This window comes from Lissotriton helveticus, chromosome 8 (genome assembly GCF_964261635.1).
Source record: "Lissotriton helveticus chromosome 8, aLisHel1.1, whole genome shotgun sequence".
Classification (NCBI taxonomy): Eukaryota; Metazoa; Chordata; class Amphibia; order Caudata; family Salamandridae; genus Lissotriton; species Lissotriton helveticus.
The window spans coordinates 1659155488-1659182719 of record NC_136069.1 but is presented as its reverse complement, the minus strand read 5'-3'; the positions used below and the strand labels follow the sequence as shown (position 1 = coordinate 1659182719).

At 47.2% G+C, this 27232-nt stretch overlaps 1 protein-coding gene across 2 annotated transcripts in view; it reads right to left on the bottom strand.

Annotated features, from left to right (window-relative positions):
• The window catches only part of DNHD1 (dynein heavy chain domain 1), a 659975-nt gene that overhangs the window by 10386 nt on the left and 622357 nt on the right, over positions 1-27232 (bottom strand). For both annotated transcript variants that reach the window (XM_078658741.1, XM_078658742.1), the window contains exons 40-42: positions 8826-8917; positions 5965-6117; positions 2484-3178 (exon numbers count right to left, since the gene is read on the bottom strand). In XM_078658741.1, the coding sequence (XP_078514867.1) occupies positions 2484-3178; positions 5965-6117; positions 8826-8917 (940 nt within the window). The remainder of the gene's footprint in view (positions 1-2483; positions 3179-5964; positions 6118-8825; positions 8918-27232) is intronic.

Below are 27232 nucleotides of genomic sequence, written 5' to 3'. Positions count from 1 at the left end.
ATGCAGACAACCCAAATATATTCAAGCAGATTTGAGGTTCCTCACATTATATCCAGTTAATCTCCATAAAATGTCTTGTTCAGTTTGTACCTTGTTCTAGGTAGGTGAAAGCATGACACCAAACACCTCTGAGGCTTGCTTTTCTCATCATTAAAGTAGATGTCTGAGGCCTGGTGTTCTTGTGGGCTATGAAACCTGGCTGCAGTGTGCCTTTTGCCCTAAAAGGGCCATTGGGGGTCTAAAAGGTCATGGCAAGTTTAAAAGTGCTGTTACTTTTCTAACAAACTAACAGATGTTGACCTTGAGAATGGTAAGCAAAGGCGACACGTAGAAGAAAACAGCAGGAGGATCAGCCATGCTATTAAGGTGATCATGATGTCCAGAATGTCAACACTTCTTCCTGATCCAAATGTGTTCTATGTTGTGGGGCGTGTGGTGGTGTAATTTAAGACTTGACCTGGTACAAGAGACTTGTATATCAGCAGAACTTGGAGGGTCTATGCGTATGCTAAATTCATCAGTTGTCGGTCTGGACTGAGTGCTTGATAAGGCTTCCTTGTGGTCCTTCAAAGTCCCCAGGGGCAGGAGTTGCATTCAAACATGATACTGCTAGACACCTTTCTGGAAAACCATTCCTGGGGACCACTCCATACCAGGAAAGAGCTTCTTGTCGTGCAAGAGCAGAGGTAACAATGAACGGCCCATTTTTGAAGCAGCTCAGGCCTTGCGCTGGATGGCTCTAAGCTCCACATACAACCTCTGGGAATACAACCATCTGTTCCTTACATATCAACTGGAAGCACCATGAGGTGGTTTCAAGGCAGATTTGTGAGTTCCAGCAGCCAAGGAGACCCTCCCTGGAGCCAGGACTACAGCTACCAAGGTTATTCCCTTGTCCTGGGGACCATCCCCCCGATTCATCATGCTTCTCTTTTGCGAGTCCTTAATAGCGATTTTTAAGGAATCGCTATTAAAGACTCGCAAAACGGGATGCATGTAGAAATCGCAAAATTTATTGCGATTTCTACTGCTTCCTTATTTGCGATTCGCTAATTGCTAATCGCATATAAGGAATGACTCCCCATTCATTCCTAACAAGCGCTCGCACAGGGCCAGATTCGCAGAATCTGGCCCTTTGCGGGCCAATTTTGGCTTGATGAATCTGGCTGTATGTGGCTGTCAGGAGAAGAGCGGAAACCTTGACTCTTTTATGTGATTCTAGAATTGGCTTCTGGAAAACCCAGAGCCTGAGCAAGAACAACTACCATCAGCTTTCAGCCTCATTCCCAAATGGCTTTGAATGGGTCTGTCTTCCTCATTTCTTGAAGGAAGAAAAACAGTGTAAAAACACAAAAACGAACTTGACTAAATACACGTAATAAAGCACTTCATCGATCAAAGTTCTATAAAGGAAAACACTCAATATTTGTTTTCCTCAACCAAAGCCTGAGCACTGAAAACCCTAGCAGATAATATTTATCTGCAAAGAAGAAAGGCTTCGATCTGGAGGAGTGCAGAAGGGGGGTGGTATATATTGCACCCAGTAAATTCTGTTACTCAAGGGGGGCTTAGTTACAGGGCGTGAGAAATACCTCCTCTGACAAGTTTTCCAGGTGGGAATGCCGCACAACAGGCAGTTCTCAAATGATGGAATTCTGTGTGTAGTGTCTTTACTCAGGGCCTTTCCCACCAGTAAATGTTGTCAGGTTCTTCTTTCTAAAATGTGTCAGAGGAAGAGAGTTTGGTGTGATATTTAATGCACTATTTGGATTTCTGCTCCCTGCGAAAATTCAAGCTCATTTGGGGATTGGAATTTACACCACAACTTGGAAACAGGGGCCCCAGTATCTTCAGAACCCCACCCAGTGGATGAAACCCTGATTCTAGCATGGAGAGGGACTCGTCTGGACTTTGGTGGGCTCGGTTCGGTTTGGCCTGGGCCTCAGAAGAGGTCTTTTTTTGAGCATTTTAGGGAGGTAAAGTCAAGCAGCTGGGTGGCCAAGGAAGTCTTAGTCAAACATTTTTATTTTAAAGTAGCCCCTCCCCTTTTATCATTTATCTACATATTTTTAACCTTATTTGCATCAGGTTTCTCATTTACCTACTTGGTCATTGCTTTGGTCAACTAACTACCATATTACTCAACCTTGGTGAATTGAGGGAGCAATTTCTCTGTATTTGTGAGTGACTATCGACGACTGACTGGCTCTTCTCTTCCAGAACCCCTCCACACCCATATTCATCTTCCCTGCGGCTAATGGTGACAAAAAAGTATCACTGTGGGCCTTAATGATTGCACCTCGAGATGTTCGTGGTAATGATGTTAGCAGGCCGAACCCCGGTGCCTTTGAGCATCGTGACAGCGCCTGGTGTAGGTGCATGTCGGACTGCCGCTGCGCCATCTTTTGTGGGATTCTATACGCAAAGCCTTTCGATCATCAATAAGCTAGCACGGCAGCAAGCGTTCGGATCACGAAACATACCTGTGCTTCGATGGAGTAATGGTCCAGGTCCTGACTTTCATTCTGGGCGCGTTCCTGCATCACTGCTACCAGGAGCCTCTTGGGACAGTGGAAAGCAGACAGGTTGTACAAGATGCTGTGGGGATCAGGTTCCATGTATTCCACCAGCAGCTGTTGGCGGCGCTGGAGATGTTGTAGCCACTGGAGCAATGTCTGCGGAGACTGGTCTTTGGTGTACATTGACCACGAGCTGGGCACTGTGCCCTGTGCAAGTCCTCGCGCGAGGTCATCACACCGGCTGCAGAGACAAGGGTCACCCAGCAGCTGGTCCTGGAAGCAGCACAGGTCTGTCAGCAGCCGGGAGATCATTCCAGTGAAGAGGCGGCACTCGTCAAGAAGGAACCTGTGCAGAGGCCTCTCCCGACTCCCGCTGTCCCTCTCCCCCACGCGGTTTACCGCCAGCGCCATATCCTTCAGCCGCGCCACACAGTCACTGAGGAGGGTCTTGACGCTGTCTGCCTGCGGCACTGCAGGAGGGCATGGCTTCCAGACTCCCTGCGACCTCTGTAAGTCTGCCAGAAGCTCTTGGCTTCTTCTGGTGTTGATCTTCTCTGCCATCCCTTCAGAGAGGCCGAAGATCACGGGGTCTGCGGAAACAGGCAGCTGCTGGATCCTCCTCTGCGTCTCCTGGATCCAGGACTCAGTCACTTGGGTACCTGTATGAGGAGCAGAAATGAGACAAGGCCTAGATCAGGTCACAGCCAACTCAAATATTTGAGGATATACCCCACCCTTCTTTCCAATTATCATGCTCTCTTATTTTTAAAATATGTAATACATACATCGATAACTAGGACACACACGGGCATCAGATCGATCGGCCCATCACAAACTTTCATTTGCAGCTCTGATTTGCTCTTGCACCAAGACTGCTCCTCTGTAGCTGTCACAAGACTTTGTTAATTCTGTCCCACCACTGGGCTGTGAAATTAGCAGAACACACTGAAAACCTGAACTTCAGTACTTCATCAAACTTGTACCTTATAGTCGGGCAGTACTGGGAACCAGAGGCCTACTGGACAATGACAACAAAAGAGCAGAAACAATTTGCTGGATTTTTTGCAACCTCATTGGCTAAGGCCCTTCCCAATGAATTAAACAGACCTTTCCAACTTAAAAAACAGGGCGTAGGCTGATGCCGCTGTGGGCAGCGGACTCTGCCTTGCACCACCGCTTACACACATCTCATGCACTGGTCACAAATAATTTTAGTCCCTGAGATGTTCGAACACATCTAACAAAGCTAAACAAGAGGTGCATGAACGAGTGGCAGATCTACTAACATACTGTGCTAGGTGACACAAACATGCATACAATATTTATTTAGGATTTCTTTCTCAGCACAAAGGGTTATCTGTGCGCAGGAAAGTAGCCCTAAAGCAGTGCAAAGTCATGCTAGCGCTGCTTTGTGTTACTTTGCGTCACAGGGGTGTACCATGGATGGTACAGGGGTGTTCCAATGCAACCAACTATGGTTTTTGATGCAAAACCCTATCTCCTAACATTTGTGGTCAGAGCTGTGAGCCAACGCCAGATATGGTGCTCCTGCTCCCTCCCTCTCTTTCGCTGCTGTGCTGCATCGTTTGACTACTTGGTAAATCCGCCCACAAAATCAAAGAACAAACTAAGCAGCCGGGCCGGCCACCATGCTGCTGTTACTTTTCTCCAGGTTCAAATGTTTTTGCAGCAGGTTTGGTCATATGCATAACATATCAGACTGTGTGAGCTTTACGAGCTCTGCATTTCTTCCAGAGCCTCTTTTTAAGTTCCACTACATCTAAACGCAGAGGATCAGAAGGTTTTAAGAAGGTTTTTCAGATACCAGCAATTTTAAATGTGAAAATTTTAGAAAGCAACTGATAAAATACATTAGGTAACTTTAACTAACATCTCTTACTGCTGCAAGGGCAAGGCATATCACCTTGAATTAATTTCCTTGATTAATTAATCATTATCCTGATGAAGGCCATGTAAAACTATTGCCTGCGGCCAAAACAATCAACACAATCTTTCCAGTGATCAAAACCATTGAGACTGGTCATGACTTCACAAGATCGACTAAAGTACTGCAAACATGCTTAATGCTTGTAACTTTTACAGGATCAATGCCCTTTTGGAAATACTATATCACCTTAGCATCGTGAGAAAATATTAAACACATTATCAAGGGAAATGCCCCTTACTGAACTATGAGATTCTAAACCCTGCATTAAATATAATTTGGAATGTATTTATTATAAGTGCAGTAACAACTAGGCCTCTCATTAACTATCCAACTGAATGGTAGATATTGTGTGCATTGGCAAAAGAGAAGAAAAGGCTCCATTTGAATAGCATTTGTGAACAGTCATCTCACGTTAACTCATTCATTTTAATTCCACTGGAGATACAGGGCCGCCACGGGTTCATCGTACACAGACAAACTCTGAGGTTTCGGCTCTGAAAATGGGGGGTAAGCAGTAACCCTGAGCAGAGCTGACGTGGTGCCTCTACGCGGAGTTCCACAGAGTTGGAAAAAACTCGGTGGAACTCCGCTCCGCTCCTCTCCCTCTCCCCTCCCTAATTAATTATAATTTTTTGAAAAGGCATTTACCTGCTGTGGCTGCCTCCTCCTTGCTATGGCCGCTCTCCTTCCTCGTCCTCCTTGTCTATTGGAAACCCCTACATTGTACGCCTTGCGCGCAAGGCATACAACGTAGAGGTTTCCAATAGACAAGGACGGCGAGGACGAGGAAGGAGAGCGGCCATGGCGAGGAGGAGGCAGCCACAGCAGGTAAGTGCCTATTTTAAAAATGATTATTAATTAGGGAGGGTGGAGGGGCCGGCTAACTCCGCTCCGCCAACGAGTCGGAGTTTTGCCTAAACTCTGGATTCACAACGGAGCGTGGAGTAGGCAAAACTCCGTAAACTCCGCTGGCGGAGCGGAGTTACCCGCCCGGGGTTAGTAAGCAGTGCTTCATTCAAGCCGGTAGCTGCTGGTGGGGGCCACGGCACTCATTTATGGGAACCAGCATTTATTTTTCCTTATGAGACATTTCCTGAGAGCACAGGGGGGGAGCGTCTGGTAGTGGGTTACGGAGATCTGGGGATAAATTCTGCACTAGCACCCTTGACATTCAGTGCACTAACATTTAAAAGCGCTGCCTGCAGACTTCTGAGCAGAGTTTTGGGCCCCGTCTCTCATTTTACAAATCAAGCGCTGGGGGTAGGTGATCAGTGTCAGCCAACACTCAGTTGTGGCATAGGGCTCTGGTATCCGGGCACGGTGCCCACACCCTCTGTTGTACCTCTCTACTGTGGTACTGGTATTCGTTCTCTGAGCTGGAAGCCAGGCTGTCAGTGTAATCTAGTACAGCGTGAAGGGTTGTCCCCCCTAAGTACCACTGAACAACTCTTCAAAGCCTCACCCTGCCCCTGTGTGAAGGACCCCATGTAACGTTACCTGCGAGTGACCGGCAGGTGAGGGCGGACAGCAGGCTGTGGACCCCACGCACAGGCAGCAGGCGAGAGCTGGTGTCCAGACACTGGCGAGCCACGCCCAGGACGGCTGCTTCATCCCCGGGGTTCAGGACATGTCCTCCGTAGATGACAGAACCTAAAGGCAACAGAGGGCTGTCAGTAAGACCTGCTAGAATCACACTTAGAGGACAGTTGATATCACGAAGACAGACAAACATTTACGAACTAACTTACATACTGAGCAGAAGGTTGGGAGTGGGAGCTAAGAGGGGTGAACATGAGCCAAGCGGCTCAAGCAGAGGGTGTTTGTGAGTGTCAAATGAGGGGGGCGGATGACGCCACTTCAGAAAAGGGAGATATTCTTCCTAGAAGAGCAGCAGGCGAGGATCAGAGATACTTCCATCACCAGAGGGGGGCAGGAAAGGACCTAAGTAATAGGAAAGGCGGACAGATGAGTGTAAGCCCTGGAGACGCAAGACTTCAGCACCGGTATAAGGTCGCATCGTAGCTTAATTCTTCAGCAGCCCACAAGAGTCTTTGAATGATCCTGTGGTCCAATCCGAGGTTTTACCACTATTACTGACAGGACCAAGTTACTATCACAGATGTTGGTGAAGGCTGTGAGCATCTTTAAAGGGTTGTGTGGCACACTGAGGTGCCAACTGTCTCACCACTGTAACTGACAGATGGTGGTGAATGCTGGGAGCATCTTTAAGTGATCCTGTGGTACACTCTGAGGTGCCAACTGTCTCACCAGTGTTACTAACAGGATCTAGTCACCCTAACAGATAGGACTATTTTGGTCTGCAACACCCAAGGCCTGTGGTGGTGGCGCCTCCCTGGGTTTTGCCTTTGGTGTTCTGTGCCTTGCAGGGGATGTTGTTTGTTCCTCTGGAGTCAGTTGGGCTGTGATTGGTGGCCCTCGAGGTGGTATGCCTGATGCGTTGGTGTGTTGGTCTCTCTTCCTTTGGTCAAAACCACATTTGCATTTTTGGTTGCTGGGTTGGTCTTGCAAGCTCACCTCCCCTTTGTTCCGATGGTTGTCTCTTGTTTCCACGGGTATGCAGTGGTAGTGCTCCCTGCGTTTTTTGCCCTGTTCCTATCTCTGTGGTCGAAGTTTGGTTCCATCTGTTGGGTGCGTTGAGGGTGTTGTTGAGTTACCTGCCTCGGACTGTGCCATTCTAGGTGGTGGTTGGTTTCTTTGGGCCCTTTGGCCCGGTGTGGAATGGGCGGATACCCTCAGGCTCCACTCTTTGGGGGTGGATTATACGGGTGCTTATGTTGGGCTTCTGATTCCCTGGGCCGAGTTGTGGCTGGATTTGTGGATGGTCTGCTGGATCCGTGGAGGCTTCTGGGCCTGCTCTCAGAAGGGTGTCTATGTTGGGTATCTGTGTTGAAGCCATATGGGCGACTCCTCCTACCATATGGACCTCTTTAGGTTGGAGGTTGTTGTTTGCTACTTCTGTGCTACATTCTAGTTTGGTGTAATTTATATGTGTGGGAACATATTGTAGTCTTCTGGATTGGACTGTGTTCTGCACTTTCTTCCGTTGGTTTACGTTTTCACTGTTGCTTGATAAAGCCGATTCTTCCTTTGGTATCAGCTCATTGTGAAATTACTGTGGCGAGGAAGACAGACGAGGAGGTAATGCCCCAGTTACTTGCCGGTAATCTTCATTACTCCGAGTCCTAGTCTTCCTTGCCACAGTATAGTATCCCATCCCTCCCACCTGTTGCGTGTGGCTTCATTTTTTGTTGGTTGTGACTTTGAAGACTCAATGTGCTGTGGGTGAACTCCCCTTTAAAAGAGGGACAGGACACCGGCCATATTGGAGGGATGGGAGGCTAGTGGGCTAACTTTTGACTTGGGAGATTCTGTGGGAGGCTAAAGCTCATTGTGTAATTACTGTGGTGAGGAAGACTAGGACTCAGAGTAATGAAGATTACCGGTAAGTAACCAGGGCATTACACCATTTCAGATCTTTATTACAATCCATTCATCTGTGCCTTCATCCACTTTCTTGCCTCTGATCTAAAGACTACAATGTCTCTCTTCCTACTTACTGCATCTAATACTTAGGCACCTGAGCACTAAGACACCCTGAATATGAATATGTCTTAGTACAACTGCTTGGTTTAGAAGATAATGACAAGAAGACAAAGCATACGTGAGTTGGTCTGATGCACCGTTCCCTGGATCTTCTGTAGTCTGAGGTGAAGCACACACCTCCAAGGTGCTTTTCTGAAAAGTCACACATTTTCTGATCTGGAGGCGTGGGAGCGCACATTACCATCAATGAAGCCGATTGAGTCTGGCTGAAAAACAATTCTACGCCAACGCAAATTCAGGACTCCGTTAATGCAGACGTCACCCCTAGATCATTTCCCTCAAGCCCCCAAAACAAACTGGAGAAATAAGAAACTGAAGCAAGAAGATCAGCAGAAAGACAATAGAAGAGATGCGTGAGCTGGTCAAACTGTTCAGCAAATAAGTGAGGAAACGGCAACAGAAACGTACAAGATCACAGATCCCCCGTAGAAGGATCTGTCAACCCAATGAGAAGCGGCCATGCAACTAGTAGAAAGCATGACTATGACATGCCAGCAATGAACTTACCTTAGCGTATCACTGCGGGGTGAAGCTTGGTGAGAAATAACAAACATGACATTAATGCATGAGACTGTGATATGGAGCGAGAGCCAATATGACATGTAGAGCAGCCATCTCTGCCACGAGGTCTACGGGCAGAGAGTCAGATGGTAGAAAGAGTTATGATGAAGATGGCTGGAACATGAGAAGCATATGGCTCCTCCAATAAATCTGTAACCAGTTCCCTCCGTTACCTGCTAGGAATACCATAGCTTCCTCCAGATCATCGCACAGGTTCCACACCCTCTCCAGGACGCTGAGAGCAGCAAACAGGTCCGCCTGGGTCCTACATCAAGAACAACGACGTGTTAGTCGAAAGAACAAAGAGGCTTCTATAGGCTCTGATGCTTACAACCATGGGAAACCACCCCAGGGCAGTGTTACTTGTAGAGAATACCCAACATACGAAGATGGGTGACACATGGCAAAGGACTGGTTTGGTAGACTGGATGCCAGGCTTTAGTAGGATTCTACATCATTTGCCACATCCAACTGCGGGCACCTCTCACCTTCAGTCATTTAACACCATGATCAGGATCTGAGCAGGTAAAGAAGACTGCTCCCAAAGGCTGATTAAATACATGAACAAATAATAGGTATGTTTAACATGCTATTTATTACATTGTCCGAGTGGGCGCGGCATAACTGGCGAGAGGAGAGCCATGCGTGGGTCCTCCTGCCCGCATCTCACTCAACAAACCAATGGCAATAAATACCATATCAGTCTCAGCAGATCTGCATGTGGGGTCTATGCCATGCTGGTTTCTATGTTGAGAAGTTGTAGTTAAGGGCATTTATCCAGCATCAGACCAGAAGGGGTTAAATCTCTGCAAGGGCATAAAAGGGCATTACATTGGCATCATGAGTATAATCCCATGTGTTTTCCAAATGGCAAGCACACATGGATCCACCCAATGTCTGATAGATACCCAGCAGTCAGGATTCTGTTCTTCCCATGAGAGTGCAAGCACCATATTGAATATCCCAGACAATATTAAACACATCCTAGGCATGGGAAGCCTGGCCTAGGTCCTTGGAGACTGGATGCAGACCTTGTACTTGCTGCACTAAACTATCTCAAACTGAAATCCTTGAAGCTGGAACTCTGAGAATTTGATCAATTCCTCAGTGTGACCCAGCATATTCTGGTCATTTTTGTATTTAGAGCTTTGTTATTGGCTATTTCTACACTTTTCATCTGTACCCTCAGTATCCAGCCTTCCACCCTGTGATTATTTGCATATAATTAATATAGGTGCAAAGTAAAATCCCAGTCCAATGTCAGGGAATCCGGATTGGCTGAACTTCACATTTCTAAGCACCGCTTGCACCTGGGGAAACCTTGTCAGTGTTTCACGACTGCTGCATTTGGAAGCTGGGCATTGAGGGCAGATTTGTGGGCATTTCTGCCAAAGACGGCGAACACCCACACGTTGGTCGGAATGCACTTCCCGCTGCAGATAGGTGCCATCCATAAAACATATGAAAAAGTGTGTTTACAGGGAGGGGGCGACAGCCTCCTTAATTAATGAGAATGTAAGTAAAGGATTTTCTTGGTGACGAAATTAGAACAACCATTGGCAATGCCAACAGGTTTGGCTTATAAAAGTGTCTCTTCAGTCAGTGCTGAGATTAGATGAAGAATAAATCGGCAGAAATACAGTCTGTCACGCATCATTCATTCATGCATCCATTTATCGACCCACTGACTTACTCTTGCATTCAACCTCTCACCTATCCACAATAAAATACACAGACTAAAATAGTAGTGGACAGTTTCCTTGCAATGGTGTTGGACATAGAGAACAGTTGTTTTAAAGTTAGAATATGGCCTCCATGCTTAGAAGCAACACGATGGCTAGCATTGCATAGCAAAACAATTGCACACTATTTTGTTTGTAAACAGATTTGTATTAATTTGTGGTAAAACAATCGATGGCATCGCATCAATAATACAGTGATGACAATCTAATTCCAGTGTATAACCTACTCTGGTTACACAGACTAACCTCAGGCTGGTATTCCGCAAAAGGTAATAGTCCTGCTCCAGTGCAAGGAAATGGTAATTCACCTAATGAAGCCTAATTTCTGCAGTCCTGTAGTGCTCGGTATCACACTTATCAGGTGTGAATCATCCCAGTAGTCTGCTCTGCTATTAAATCCTAATAAAGCAAAGAAAAAAGAAACCCTCCTCCCTCCAAACGCCCTCCCCCCCCTCTCCCCAGGCATGTCGCTTATTCATGGGATTCCCTGCATGTTAATGCTAATCAGACCAATAGGGCACCAGCATGCTATGTCAGGTAATGCAGTTCCGCAGTTGGGCCATGCTGAACAGGAGCTCCACGGGGCATCTCGATCCCTCGGGCATCAGTCCGGGTCGCCCAGTCAACTATTACACTCTATGGATAACACCATTCCAAGATGGCTGCCCGGTTTACAAGCAGCAGCCACACTGCAGATCAAAAGTGTCTGCCCGTGTTTTACACAAGGAGACATATTTGAGGGACAGCATCTCAGTGCTGTATTCATATGCGTACAACCCAAAGCAGCTTAGGGTGAGGCCTACGCAAGAAGAAGACAGTGGCGGCTGGTGACATTTGAAAGTGGTGAGGTGTAAACGTTCTGATGAGTGAGCTGTGGTGAGCGATTGTAGCAAGCGAGCCCGACTGCCATAAAACAGGTTTATCCCCTGAGATCATTTTGAAAAAAAGTGGGCAAATGGTGCATTTTCAAGCAAAGTTTAGAAAGCAAAAAGGTTAATAAGACAGTTGTGAAAGTGTAGTTATGACATCAATAAAGAGATTCCATATGATAATGATGTAGGTAGCTGCTTATTCATTATAACCACCGAACTTCAGTCCATTGGGAATGGGATTGATATGTACATTCTTACATACAACACGCCAAGAAGTCTCACTCAATCAATCAAGAAGGAGTTTGTAAAGCGTGGCCACTCACCTGTGAGGGTCTCGAGGCACACCACAACATATGGACAATGACAGAGATAGATTTCTGGTTCATTGCGTCATAATTGCCAAAACTAGGGTCTGTATGAACACCGGGACATGTTTTACAATACACTAACACTACCAATCCGCGAATACATCAATGCTTCAATTAATATTGTTTTCCACTGTATCACGTGAAATTGTTTGGTTCATTAAATGCTCCCGACTACAGTAGCACACTGTAGCAAGAAACATTACTAACAACATTTCCACCAGAATAAAGCAAATCGATATGGTTACTGTGAAAAACTGGGTGTAATAAAAATGTGCATAGAGGTTACACGTTCATCCTTCTCTACACTATAAATTCTCTTGATGCGTCAACAGGATTCCATTTTTTACCCATTCTCAGATATGGTCGGAAGGTACAACTGCCCAGGAGATGAAACATAAGAATACCTGTTTCATACACCATGGAACCATATTGTAATACTGAAACTAGAGCTTTATCAGCGGTCTGCAAGCTAGCAGAATGGTTGGAAATATTCTTTCAAGTGAATCAATTCAATTGTCAAACCTGGCACCTCATGGGGTCACTTTCTACAGACCGAGTCCAAAGTTATCTCTTAGTATTTATGGCGTTACTCAACAAACATACTGTGGTGCCGTGGCATGTACTGATAAGGCAGTAGTTATAAAAAAAAAATCTTTTGTGACACACACGGGGGCATATCAACAAAACATAGCGATAAACATCGCTGAGCGGGCTTAGCGCAGATTAGCTTAATGCCGGTTATCGCTGGATTTAATCGCAGAGATATCGCCACGGCGATATTAAATCCGGCAATAGCGGAGAAATCTGTGCACATTGCTGGAAATCCTGCGCTACAACGGAAGCGATCAGGTAATCCTTGCTAAAAGGGAGATGTGGATTCAGCCATAGAATCCACCTCCAATCATATGTATAGATAAGTCTGCTTTTTAGCAGACATTAGCTTTCTGCGTTATCCGCGGTTAGCGCGGATTCTAACGTCGGAATTGGTGTCCTGGGCCAGATTGTTGATAGGGAGTAGTGCTCTAACTCCTTCATTCCCGTGTTGTGTTAGTAGGAAATGCCCACTTTGCATCTCATTAGAGGCAAAGCTAGGCGTTGGTAATAAGGTTGCTAACATGCGCTAATGAATGTTAGCACTGCCTGTAAATAGGGCGAAAGCATTATCTCTGCTTTTTTGGCTTTTAAAACCAAAAAAAGCGGAGATGAGGCCCTAGATAATACGCACCTTGGTAACTACAATACGCTCAATGTTTGCAGCAATTAGCAGAGTGGGGCACATGTTTTTTTAAACATTAAACTATGAGGAATAAGGTACGGCAGAAGGCTAAAGGTGCTCAGCAAGCAGGCACTATTACTGAGTGTTGCAGAACTCGGCCACTTTTTTACCGTACGTGTCGTGTCGTGATGCAGTCTAGTGGTTGGGGGCGGAGCTAGGGACGAGGAACAGGAATAGGAGGGACAAGGACGGAAGGGGCAGTTATGAGCAGGCATGATAGAATAAAGGTCATGTTGCAACCTGCTCCTGGCTCCTGTGGTAATTAAGGGGAAGGCACGACAATGGCGACGAGGGTGGGATAGCAGCTGAAGCCCCACACTGCCTAAGTCCCCTGCCGCCCGTAGACGGCCAAGAAAACAGAGAGCCTGCAGCCTGTGTCAGCGCAACGCGTGAGGAGCGCGAAGATGAAATGCCCCACACGCCGCGCCTGAATGCTGCCTTTCTTGAATGACCAACAACTGAAGAAAAGAAGGGAGCTGCCCGCCGAGCACGGTGAGTCTGCAGCCTGTGTCGGCATAGCCTGCGGGAGCTCGGAACCAGGATCACAGCCAGCAGTGCGCGCGTATGCTGCTCGAAACGCGAAGATCAGCGCTACTCTAAAGAAATTGCTGCCCGTGCCCCAAACCTGCTGATCAGCATAGCGGAGGCATTGCCCGCCTACATGTGTGCCTCCAGAGGGTGACCCGACACCTGAGAGCCTGCAGGGGTCCCGACGTGATGCTCAGAAAGAGCGCGTAAAAGAGAAAGCGAAGACCGGACTCGAGACTGCCGGCCGACAGCACCAGAGAAGTTTGGGGTGAGTTCTGAGCATTTGCGCTCCCACATAATGAGCCAGAGAAATAAATAAATCAGAGACTTTAAACTCAACACTTACACGAAGAAATCTCGAGCAAACACAAGCAGTCTGTCTCGAGTGGCGGCCATCTTAGAGTCAGGCGCCAGCCATAGGCCCCATTAGACTGTATGTGTCGGCCATGTTAGAGTCAGGCAGTCGTGGAATCTGCCAACAAGTGTGAGAACATACAAGAGAAAAAAAAACACAAGCAAAGGCAAGAGGCCTAACAAAGAAACAAGCACAGGCAAGTGCAAGAAGGAAATAAGCAAGATGCAAGTGACGAAATAAGACTGACACACACACGACAAGCATTGATTGAATGCACGACAAACAAGTATAAAATAAGACTGCGTAGACACAAGAGATAGAATGAGGAAACAAGCACAAGTAAAACAACAGTAGAGTGAACAAGCACAAGTGACCGCAGGAAACAATCAGTGGTGAAGACTAGGGGAAACCACAACATGCATTGGCAAATACAAGAGAACAAGCCCTAATGAGAGCACACGACCAGTGCAAGCAAACACGAACGACCAAGTGACGACCAAGCTGATCTCAAGAAATCAAGTCTGTCTACCGGAAGCCTGTGTACTACACCATCATGCCTATGAGGAAAGACACGCATAAACCCAATCCCTGCATTGGAGTACCTCCTCCAGTGGCACAGAACAACGCTCACTGTTTAGGTCCTGAATGGTCCAAGTGGCTGGAGTCGGTGAACGAATTCCTCACAACGATCGGTGAGTGGAGGGATAGCAGACGTCGACTACTACTGCTTCAGCTGGTGGGTCACGAAGGCCGACGTTTAATCAAAATATTTCTAGCAAAAGACACAGAGACATATAGAGGACTCAGAGAGACGCTGGTCGCTCATTTCTACGCGAAGGAAGACGTGGATCATGAACGCACTGTCTTCAACGCAGCACGGCAGGAACCATTCGAATCCTTACCAAGCTTCATTACCCGGCTGCAACGTCTAGTGAAATGTTGCCACTTCGACACCTTCACAAATGAAGATGCTATCCGACTGCGGGTGATTGAAGGCTGTTCAAAACCTGACACCAAACGCAAGATCATTCAAGGGCGGTTCTCGCTAAAAGAGATCATCAGGAGAGCCGAAACTGGAGAGCGGGTCACAGCGAGGGAAGCGTCCAAAGAATTCCACCAGGACGCAGGAAACGACAAGAGAAGAAAAGAGTCATTCTCCATGTCCGCGAGGAAAGCTCAGGAGTCAAACAGAACCCGAGAGAAGGAGGGCAAAAGCGGACTAGAGGCAAGATGTCATGAGAGACAAAGTGACAAGGAAGCAGGAAACAAAAAGAGAAGAAAGGAGACATCCAAGGAGACATCCTCCATGTCCGCGAGGAAGGCCCAGGAGACGAACAAAACCCGAGAGAGGGAGGGCGAAGGCGGACCAGAGACAAGATACCATGAAAGACGAAGTGACAGGGAACTCCCTGAGTCACCAACACAAAGGACAATGGACAAGGGTGTACGAAAGACTGGGACAGCCAGGAACAACCGGATTGACATAACGCCGAGAAGTCACTCAACACACTACTCTGGAGACAACTACTCTGGAGACATATCAAGTAGTGACACAGACCACACAGAGGAGACCGAGACCAGTCTACTCAATGGTCATGATGAAAATACCAAACACCGGCGAGGGGACAAGTCACGTTATATTCGGAAACTAACATACTACTCTGGAGAACCATCAAGCAGAGACACAGATCACACAGAGGAGACTGACGACAGTCGACTCAACGACTATGAGGAAAGGACCGAACACAGGCGAGGGGACAAGCCACACCACCCTCAGAAACCAATATACACATACACTCGAATGACTCAAGACGCAGACGCTCAAGCCATCTGTGATCAGGAGAAAACAGAGAAGAGTCGAACATTATCCCAAGACCAAACCAAGAAAGTAAATACGGAGCTAGCAAACAAACCCGTCACAGCAATAACACAAAAGACACTTCAAAAGATGCACCCAGAGGAATGTCTCCTCGATAGCATCGACTCCAAGAGAGTGTCATCGCTTCAAGGGATGCACCCAGAGGAGTATCTCCTCGACAGCGTCGACTCTAGGAGTGCGTTATCGACCGATTCAGAAAGCATGTCCGGACAATCACTTAAATCAACAGAATCCTGGTACCGAAACGGTCACGGTGTCCACCACTTGAAAACACAGGGGAAGCAAAGACCGTTATCCCAGTCCGAAACAACACTCCTCAGGCCAACAACCCGCAATGCCTGAACTCTCCACAAGACACCATGCCATGCCAGCCCCAGGAACATCATGACGTGAAGAATATACCGTCACCGCTGAAGGGGTCAGCAAGGCTTACACAAAAGGGACACAAAAGAAGCACAGATGCCGGTGACTGTACTCATTGGGCGGGAAGGGACCACCCAGTCACCCTACCCAGAGGGGCCAACCCGTTGAGAAAGAGAGGTCTATCATCAGTCAGAAGGGAAACGGGCACCTGGGTTGTCTAGTATGCCTGTCCACGGACAGGAAGACAGGGAGGCCCCTGACCGAATAAGACAACGAGAAATAGAAGTGCATGCAGGCACTCGGAAGAAAACGAAAACAACAGACACACGTGTAAGAGATCAATTGCCACTCAAACAAGAACCACAAAAGAAAACGGACAGCCGACATCTAGCGGAGCCATCAACAGCCACATCACAAGAAGTGACACTCCTGTCAAGACAGTCGGAAAGACACAATGAAGTACCTCCATCAGACTGCACCCTGCTGACGCCTGAGAAACAGACCGAGTTTGAGTTTGTAATGGAGAGGTGTTTCATGACTCAAACAGGCGGGCCGCAGCCCTGTGCAGCTGACCACGGAACTATAGACACTTTGAGAATCAACTTTATTTGTTAAAAAGGGGGGAGATGTCGTGTCGTGATGCAGTCTAGTGGTTGGGGGGCGGAGCTAGGGACGAGGAACAGGAATAGGAGGGACAAGGACGGAAGGGGCAGTTATGAGCAGGCATGATAGAATAAAGGTCATGTTGCAACCTGCTCCTGGCTCCTGTGGTAATTAAGGGGAAGGCACGACAGTACGGAGCCAGGTGATTTCATATTTAACAAACACAAGGAGATGATGGACGGAGCGCTGAAACTTTTAGGACACTCACCCCCAGTCTCAGATCTGGGTTAAATCCATCATCGTTCTTTAGCTTCACCACCCCACTTCAGACCCAGCCATATGCAACCCCCGTCACTAATGTGCAGGCGGAGAGAGGCCTCTAGTGAGCATGTCGGGCTGGCCGGAGAAAGGTAGCCATCGAACCGGACATGCGCGCTTTGGGTCTAGGTGCTGTGCGCTAGCTGGCTTCATTTACTGGTGAGAGCCTGAGGTCAAAGCCCCCCTCTTCCCAGCTGCTGTTACGCCCGCTGCAGAAGGCTGACTGCGGCAGGCATGAAAATGAATGCATTCGTAGAAAAGTGTTTTAAGCTAAGTCATTTTATATAATGCACATAAAAGGGGGGCAGGGCCAAAATAATGAATGGGGCAACGCCCCAACGCTCAAATGCAGTAACCGCCCCCGCCATAGGGCCCCTTCACACCTCCTGATGTTAGGCTGGTTCTTCACTGAGGCCAGGATACTTAGCTTTCAGCAGCATCCTCAGCTCAACCTTTTTTGCAAGCCCCCCCCAAAACAAAATCATTAAAGATATCATTGCCAACGGAAGCTTTGGTTTTGAAGACATAACCTCATCAATGCGTAGGTGGATGGCTACTCTGAGAATGAGAGGTCCATTTTTTCACAACTGGACCAGTATCTGCTATTGATTGGTGGGCTGTGTTGGAGTTGGCTGCCATTAACAAGTGGTCCAGGGTAGCAGCTAGTGGGGGGCTCAGTGCTTGGCCGCCATCCCCTAAGCTTGGCAGAGTTGCATTGCGATTCTACTATTTTGTTACGTCAAATTAAGCAAGACATTGTTCCCGGAAGAGAGGGCTTTGTGACAATGCCGCTGCCATCATTCGGCAGGCCCTGGTGAAAGCAATGGTTCACCAGGATTGCCCGGACAGCTGCAGCCTGGCAGCCGGGGTGCTGGCTTGTACATGCTCCACCATCCGTGGGAGCTAGCCTCCCTTGGATTATGGTCTCGAGATGTGGAGTAAACCCATTCGGAGCAGTTTGAGTATTGCATCACTTGTAATTTGCCCCGACGCGTGTGTAAATCAGGCTGGTAGGTGGTATCATCATTGGCGGCTTTTGGATCGCCCGTAAGTTAACACATTGTCTTAATAAACCTGCAACATGCATTTCTTCCATTCGAATAAAGCATACTGAGTCTAATTGTACTTGATCTGGATGCAGTTTAAACATTCATACAATTGTGTCAATTAGTCAGGGTTGGTTGCTTGGCTTTGGGATATCAGTGCTATGACGTACGGTGCATTGCAGAGCAAATGAGTGACAAGCAAGTGGCCCATTGGCACTGTCTGGGGAACTGAGGTATGCTTTACAAAAGAAATAAAATAAAGAATGGAGAAGGAAAGAAGTGAAAGTTGATCTATAAAAGGAGAAGATGTGAAATTAAAGGACTGAACCATCTAGGCTGCCACTGAGCACATGCATTTAGGCGAATGTACATATGTGATCAGGGAAAATGCAGTCAATCACAGGCTAAAACAGCTAATGTCTGAAGTGAGCTGAACTACTGTCCTATACTGTTTGATGTAACGGAAGGGAGTGGAGTATGAATGACAAGTGAACAGACCAATAGCAGAATGAGTGGGGGTCAGGGCAGGAGAGGGGAAAGGGGGAGAGGAAGAGAGGGAAAGGGGGAAAGGAAGAGAAAGAGAGGGGGAGAGAGAAAGAGAAAGAGAGAGAGAGAGAGAGAGAGAGAGAGAGAGAGAGAGAGAGAGAGAGAGAGAGAGAGAGAGAGAGAGAGAGAGAGAGAGAGGGAGGGAGAGAGAATGAATGCATGCACACAGGTGTTTTTGTTTTGAATATAAGTACCTGAGACCTAAACCTCTCAGGCCGCTCTAAGAGGGTCTAACAAGGATTATCACCATGTAAATCTTATACACCCAATGTTTGTCAATTTGGGTAATTAACACTAAAAGCCTTGCCTAGGAAGGTCATGTTTGTGATTTGGTGTAAAAAATACATGCCTACAAGCTTTAACACTGTGTAATAAAAATCCACCCTTAAAGGCTCATTGAGATTAACATACATATATTCATAATAAATATGTGAGGCCTATTGCCTTTGTAGGTTTTCCTATGGCCTCAGTGATCTATTTTCTCAATGAAACAATCAGGCCCATAAGCCCGTACCATTGACACGTCACCAGGACCAACTGAGGACAACTATATTGCCCCACAAAATTAAAATTATCTATAAAACATCATACACCTCCTAAGTGGGTTTAGAAGAATCATACCAGTGCAACTCTTCTACCCCCGGGTTAGCCAAAGGGGGTTATCGACACCAAAACTCTTGCCTACTACGGTAATCTGTAAAATTCCATGCAACAATATGTCTGTCTACGGGCATTAACATAATCTGATAACAATTCATTCTTCAATGGTTATTTTCTTTAGCATCTGTACTTCTCAATACTAGGTCAGGCCTCCTGCCTTTGTTGAGCTTGTCATAATAAAAGGATCAGACTTGCGGCTCCTACCGAGCCAGTGAGGCCTGTAGCCTTTATCACTGGCTTTCACTAGAATCATGTTAGGTGTTCTAAAGGAAACATCAGCTTCAGCAACATGAGGCAAACATCAGGCACACAATCATAACAACAGAACTCATTACAAAATACACTTAGCAAAGCAATATACAACTCTGCTAAGCAGGGTTAACAAGATTGATGACAGTGCAATTCTTCTTCAGGTGGGATACCTGTTAGATTTGGGGGTCTCTGGTTGGCACAGGTAGGTACTTGTGACAAATAGGGACCCTCTCCTCTAGTCAGGACAGGGGGATTACACTCCTAAAATAACCCCTGCTCACACTCTAGGTAGCGTGGCACGAGCAGTCAAGGCTTATTTAAGAGGCGGTGTAAGTTAAGCAGTTGTGACCACATACAGTAACCCAGTGACAACACTACAAATGGACACCACACAGGTTTTATATAAAAAATAAGTAGACTTTATATAGAGTTACCACAAGACCATAAACGACAAAAATACACACTATGATTACTTTAAGATGGTAGATTAAGCTTAGTTCAGTTCTTAGATGCGTCACTCTGCGTCAATGTACCTTAAGTTGCGTTGTGCTTCCACGACAAGCAATGTCGCAGCGATGGGAAATGCGGCAAAGTTCAGATACAAAGAAATAAAGACGTGAAGATCTTCCAGATGCGGCACGCTTCTCGGGGATGCGAGAAGTTCTCGGTCTGATGCGTGGACTTCAGCGGCGACATCCAAGATGCGACGGCAGCAGCTCAGACGGTGGCGCGCTTCTCGGGGATGCGAGGTGCTCTTGATCGATGCGGTGCAGTGCGACAGTTCCAGCGGCGACACCCTCCTTTCTCCGGAGTTGCGATGGCAGGCACAGCGACCTCGACAATGCTTCTTCTCGTTGAGTCGCGCTTCCAGGTCCTGGCGACATGCAGTTCCTCAGAAGACCCAAAACAGCAGCAGGCACTTCCAAAAGAACTCTGGTGAGCTGGGGGTGAAGTCTGTTGTCCATGAGACTTCAGCAGGAGGCAAGCTCTTTTCCCAGACTTTGGAGATCCTTCACAAGTTGAAAGCAAAGTACACAAAGTTCCTTTCTCCTTCCTTTGGCAGTAAGGCAACCACTGCAGGCCAATCCCCCAAGCAGCACTTCAGCTTGGGAATAGTCTCTCCTCAGTTTCTTCAGGTTCCTCTGCTCAGTAAAGGTTTCTTCTTGTAGTCCAAACTGATCTAATTTAATGGGATCAGGGTCCCAATATTTATACCCAGAAATCCTTTATTCTCTGAGTGGAGAGGGGCCTTTGCCCAGTCCATACCAGTTCTGAAGCACTCTGTTTACCAGACTTCTCCTGTCCTTTCACAGTGCAGGGCATGCACATCAGACGCCCCACAGGAGGTGGAGCCAGCATTGTGGAAGGCTAGTACAGTCCTGGAGCACTTTGTTGACAGGACTCCTTCTCTTCTTTCAGTGTGCAGGGCAGAGACATCACCCGCTCCCCAGGGGGTGGAGCCAGCATTGTGGAAGGCAGTCACAGCCCTATTCAGAGTTCAGGTGCACTCCTCCCTCCCATCTAGATGCAGATCTCTCTATTCACCACTGGGTGACTCAGCCTGTCTCCTGGAATTCCCCAGCCCTGTCACTCACAGAAACTAGACATAGGAATACACAAACTAGCAGAGGCAGGTTTGAATGGTTAGACAAGCAAATACCTACTTTCTAAAAGTGGTATTTGCAAACACAGAATATTAAAACAAACTTTACTAGAAGATGTATTTTATTATTCTGAGTTCAGGCATACTAAACTCGAATTTCTACCATGTTCTCTGAGCCTGTTAGGATTATAAAATGTAACAATTCTAACAGCCCATTCTGGCCTATGGAGAACAGGTAGCCTTGCAATAGTGAAAAACGCAAATGGCTGTAATTCACTATTAGGACATGCCACACACATCAGGGCTTATCCTACCTTATACATACAATGCACCCTGCCCTTGGGCCTACCATAGAGGTGACTGATATGAAGAAAAGGGAAGGTTTAGGGACTGGCAAGTGGGCGCACTGCCCAGTCAGCACGACAGTACCAGACTGCACGCAGGCTCTGTAATGGCAGACCTTAGCCACATTTTACAAGGCTGCTTCTGTGGGTGGCACAACCAGTGCTGCAGGCCCACCAGTAGCATCTGGATTACACGCCCTGGCACTCTCAGTGCACTAGACTAGGGTCTGACAAGTAAACCAAAATAGCCAAACATGGAATCACTAATCCATACATCAATGTACAATAGGGAGCACTTGCACTGTGGCACTGGACAGCAGTGGCACAGTGCCCAAAGCATCTAACACCAGCAAAAATACATGAGGCAACAGCAAAACTGGAAGGAAGACCCACGCCAATGGTGCCAGGTCTAACAATACCCAACACCAAAACCAATGTCCATCATAAATAATGTTTGGAACCCAAGGCTTTACCACAGTACAGTAACAATCCACCCTTAAAACCTACTCGCTTTAACAAAGACACTTTACAATAAATATGTTGGGCATACTCCCTTTGTCATAACTTCTACAATAACAGGTCACACCTACGCCATCTACAGAATTGTCCTGAATGAACACATCAGATTTCCATACTTTATCTGTGGTCAGTCACCATAACCCTCTCAGCCTTCTGTGTCAAGGATAATCTTCCCCACAAGGTAAACATCATGCATACAATCAATCAATCAATCAGTGACACTTATAAAGCGCGCTACATACATACAGACATCTAATTACAAATGCATATACAATGAGAGTTGGCAAAACAACATACAACCCCTCATAGGTGTTAACAGGGAATATCACAGCGACAACCTTCCACCCAAGGATTTGTCAGAAGGGGTAACCAACACCAAATCCTTTACTACTGTGGTAATCAGTGGTATTCAATGTACAGAAATACCTCCCTACAGGCTTTTTTCTTTTATTTTAAAAACAGATTTTATTGGGTTTTCAGATAGTCATAGTTTACGTTAGGTCTTATCCACATTATGCATTTATAATTAGGTATAAGCCCTCTGGCGTGCTCTAACCTTAACACTAATAAACTCCCCCCTCCCCATTCCGCCCCTTGAGTGGCATTCAGTTACGGATAGTTTTTCCCATCCGCCATTACGCTCATGTTATTGATTTTACTTTTATTCTGGGTGTTATAGTGCTCAGATCACTATGGTGGCATCATCTGGTCAATCTGTCCCTGGTCTACCAATTTGTTTCCCCTTCTTCCTGGTCTAGTACTACTGGCTGCGGGGATACCGCTCTGCTGGAGCCATGCTCATTAGCTGTCAATTCTCCCCCTAGGCGCTCCCGTACTCTTGCTCGGTCTATGTTACCTGTTCCCCGCTTCGCTTCTCTGACTAAGAGTCTACTTTCTGCTCCGCCAATTTTCCCAATTCCTTTCACCATGTTCTCACCTGCGGTCCCCCTGGTGCCAACCAATGTCTAGCTATCTCCCTTTTGGGCAGGACATATGCTAGGTCTTGGAATTTTCCGGTTGTTTTTAATTTTGGCCGTGTGCGGGAACCACCCTAGCAGGTAATGGTCGGGGGTCTGGGGCAGTTTCTTGTCTATCGAGTCTCCTATTGTATGTCGTACTTCCTCCTAAACAGTAAGCAAGGTAGGGCAGTCCCAGAACATATGTAGTATGTGGGCTTCTCTCTCCCGGCACCTAGGGCATAACCTCCCCACAGGCTTTAACACAATGTAATAACAATTCACCCACCTGTTTGCATGAACACATGCTGTTCCTAACAAATATATCAGACCTACTGCTTTTGTTGTAACGTTTCATAACAAACAGACCAGGCCTACGGTTGCCATCTCAGTCCTGCTGCATGGAGCGTAAGCTTTCCTACGACACAAAAAGTGCAACACAGCACTGTTTCACAGCAGAAGAATGTGGGTTCCCCATGGCTTTTTTCAGGCCTACTCAGACCAGCTTGTGCAACCCCTTCTGCGGGTATATGAGGAGGCCTTCAATTTGGGGGTGTTACCACCCACAATGCGTAAAGGTGAAATCGTTATGCTCCTTAAGCCAGGTGGGAATGTTCAGAATCCCTCAACATATCGACCTCTGATGCTTGAGGCTCTTCTATACTCTTCACGGAACAGCTGTTTCTCGTTGGAGAAAGCCATTTGAGAACCCTCCACTCAAGGTACTCCCCCTTTTTTTGGTTTTACCTTTATTGCACTGTTCTTGCCCCTCGAGACGATCACTTCCGAGACACTGCCTGACCTTAAAATGGCGACCAAGATTGTTCTTCGATCCGAATCTACCCGCAACTCACCACAATATTCTGTCTCCTGTGTCATTTCTGATTTCCTAGTCTGCCTGCGCTCTCTTCTCTGCTCTCCGACTCAATTCAGTCCGAATACAGATGCTTTTAATAAAGCTATGATCTAAATGGTCCCCTACACTTGATAATTGACTGTTTAGAACCTACAATATTATTACTACCATCATTTGCTCTATTTGGGGGCAGCATTCGCCTGGGGACTTAACCAGGGTTTCAACTTTCAAATCCTCCTACAGTAATGACGGCCCCTAAGATGGCCGCCATGAGTGGGCCCTTCTTCAAAGCCCTCCTTCTCCCCTTGTTGGGGCATGTTTTCCCTGAGTTTCAGAGTCCCTTCTGGATGAGACCACAGCGACAAGGGAGACAGACTCAGGAGAGGATTGGGAATGGCCCCACTATCATTGGGAGCACAGCACCGTACACCGTGACCAGCGCTCTCGATGGAACTTTTTTTTGACGATGCGCCCCAAAGCGGAATTTAGAACCTTCTGTATACATTGCAATGCCTGACCTACCTTTGGCCGATGACTGGTAGAGTTGTCATATGCAGCTGTAGAGGAGTTCGGCCCTGGTTCACCCCTCAGCCGTCACCCACCTAGCCCGACGTCTGACACTGTTTTCCTTGTCTCCCCGTTATGTTTCCTAACCCCGCCCCGCCTCTTCCCTCTTTGTCTACCTCCTTTTCTGTCCCCCCCAAAATTTCTCTACCCTTGCCTATTTTTCTTCTTTCTAATGTTTATACTATGCTTTGGTAACTCATGTAACTACGTTCCTTGCAACTGATGTAATTTTGTAACTATGTTCTGAAACAATGCTCTTCCTCATGTAAAGCGCTCTGATACTTCCAGGTCTAGCCAGCAGTATATAAAACTTTTAAAATAAAGAAATAAATAAAACGATGATGAATTTCAATGTCAAAATATTATCCAAAATCCTGGCTGTTCAGCTGACCTCTCATATGACTCACTTGATACATAAAGACCAATGTTGGTTCATACCAACCAGTAATACAAGCATGAATATCAGAAGGTCATCCCACATTCTGCATGAAACGACAAAGAGACGAGGACTTGGCCCTAGTTTCTATAGAATTGGAAAAGGCCTTCGACCCTGTGGATTGGGGGTATTTACTGGAGGTGCTAAGGGTCTCAGGATTTGGCCCACGTTTTAGACGATGGGTGCAGATACTATACACGGCACCCAGTGCTAGAGTCAAGGGGGCCAACAGCAGGTCAGGATAGTGGAGACTAGAGAGAGGGATGCGACAGGGCTGCCCGCTTTCCCCACTATTACTGACTCTGGCAATGTAACCCCTGGCGATTTGGGTGCACAGGGATCTGGCCGGTTGGGGCATCGCATGTAATATCTTTGAATGTGGATGACGCTTTATTCTACATTTCTTCGCCTTGGGAAGCGGTACCAAGACTGGTATGCGTGTTGGAGGAGTTGCTCCGGGCTATGTCTAAATAGGCTCCAATCTTTGGGATTTCCCCTGGCTCATTTGGCTGGCCGCTCCATGGAGTTTAAGATGGGAGACAGGACATTTTAGATGCCTGGGCATCCAGGTAGTGGGTGAGGTTTCACAAATATTACATAATAATATTGATAAAATGATGGATACTTTAAGGGGCTCAGTCGCCTTTTGGAACACTCTTTCACTATCCTTAATGGGCAGGATAGTGATAGCTAAAAGGGAGGTTCTGCCTCGTTGCCTATAAGCGTTATAGAATGCGTTATGCCCCATACCAAGAAGAATATTCAGGGCCCTGGACTCCATATAGATCTCTAAGGGGCGAAATGGCACAGTGAATTGGCGCTTGCTACATTGAATCCTATGTATGGGGGGTCGAGGCTCCCAGAATGGAGCTGTATTATGCTGCCTAACTGCAGCACGCCACTATGCGAAAACGCCTTTGTCATAGACCAGCATTTCAAGGCGCTGAGGCCGACCCTTGGGCTAAAGCCGGACCCACCTGCCGGTCCCTCCCCCCAGAGCCCCGTAAGGCTGGGGGAGACCCTCAAGCTCATCAGGTTAATGCTGCACTACAAAGTCTGTTAAATCTACAGGAGGACCACATTGAACCAAGCCAAAACTGGATCAGACGAGGAACTGCTTGGAGCTCTCTATCGCCCACTTTGTAGGACCCTGTCACAGTCTGTGGCCTGAATGGGCATGGTGGTCTCAGTTCTGCTCTGTTTCGTCTATAGTTCTGCAGTTCACAAGAATCCTAACATAGGTAGTAGCCCATTGGGCCGACACAATGGCACCCAGGACACTTGTCTAAGCTCATGAGAAGCTCACAGGGTTGATGACAGCTAGTTTGCCTTCTGTAAGAAGCCACAATTAGGAACAACACACAAGCTGCTCCCTATGCCCAACTCACAACAACTAGCTATGGGCCATCTTCGCTCTGCAACCCACCAAGATATGTCGCCCCATGGCGCGAGTGGGGGCTTCATCCAGGGGAGCAGGGAAATCTCCGGTGCCTGATCACTCTGACCTCTTGCCCAAGCTGGACTCAGGACGGCAGCGGTGGAAAAGATTGGCACGGCGCTGGATCAGACCCACACCTCCCATAAGAGCAGGATAGACAGCATCACATCTGACTTCACGCTTTAACGGGCGGATCATCAGAAAGTGACCAAGCGTATCCATGAAACTGAGCTTACACTTGCAGACCTCCAACCCAAATCCCGCAACCATACAGTGACCTTACAGGATCTGCTGTATACGGTATGCACCCTCGAAGAGACGTTGGACGATGCAGAGGGTTGTTCATGCCGCAATAATATGTGTGTAAAAAGCATACATGAGGGGACGGAGGGGCAGGACCCGGTAGGTTACGCAGAGACCTGGTTGAGAGAGTTGCTTCCCCCAGGAACACTTTCCCTCCAGTTTGTGGTCCAGCGTGCACACAGGGTTCCCACCCATAGACCACCTCCTGAGGCTAACCCACGACCCTTCCTATTACACCTGTTAAATTTCCGTGACAGGAAAGCCCCGCATGCAATTGCCTGGCACCGCTCCTTGCTCAACTGGGCTGGGGCGGAGGGTGTGGCCCTGCAGAGGGAGGACCTGCTGTGACTTCGCAAATTTTCCCTAGCCAGTAGCTGGTAGGCTATTGTGGCTGATCTGTAGAGACTAGATACACCCACAGGGGATTCCCAGGGGGGGATGGGAGTCTGGGAGGTGGTCCCAATGTTGCAGCTTGCAGTTGCTTCCGTGGTGACACAGGTGGGGCAGAGTTCCACAATTTCTGTTCAGCCAGTTATAGCATAGATATTTAGTACAAGCTACAAGCAGATAGACATCTGATGTAGTACTTCACAGCAACAGGTCACTGGTGGTTATCCCTCCCCTTTATTGAATTACTTTGTCCTCATTTTGTTGAACCCGACTCCCACTGTTCAAATATGCGACAGAACACATATATACATAATTGTGACACATGTCACATGGCAATATCTAACTGTTATTGTTGCAGGC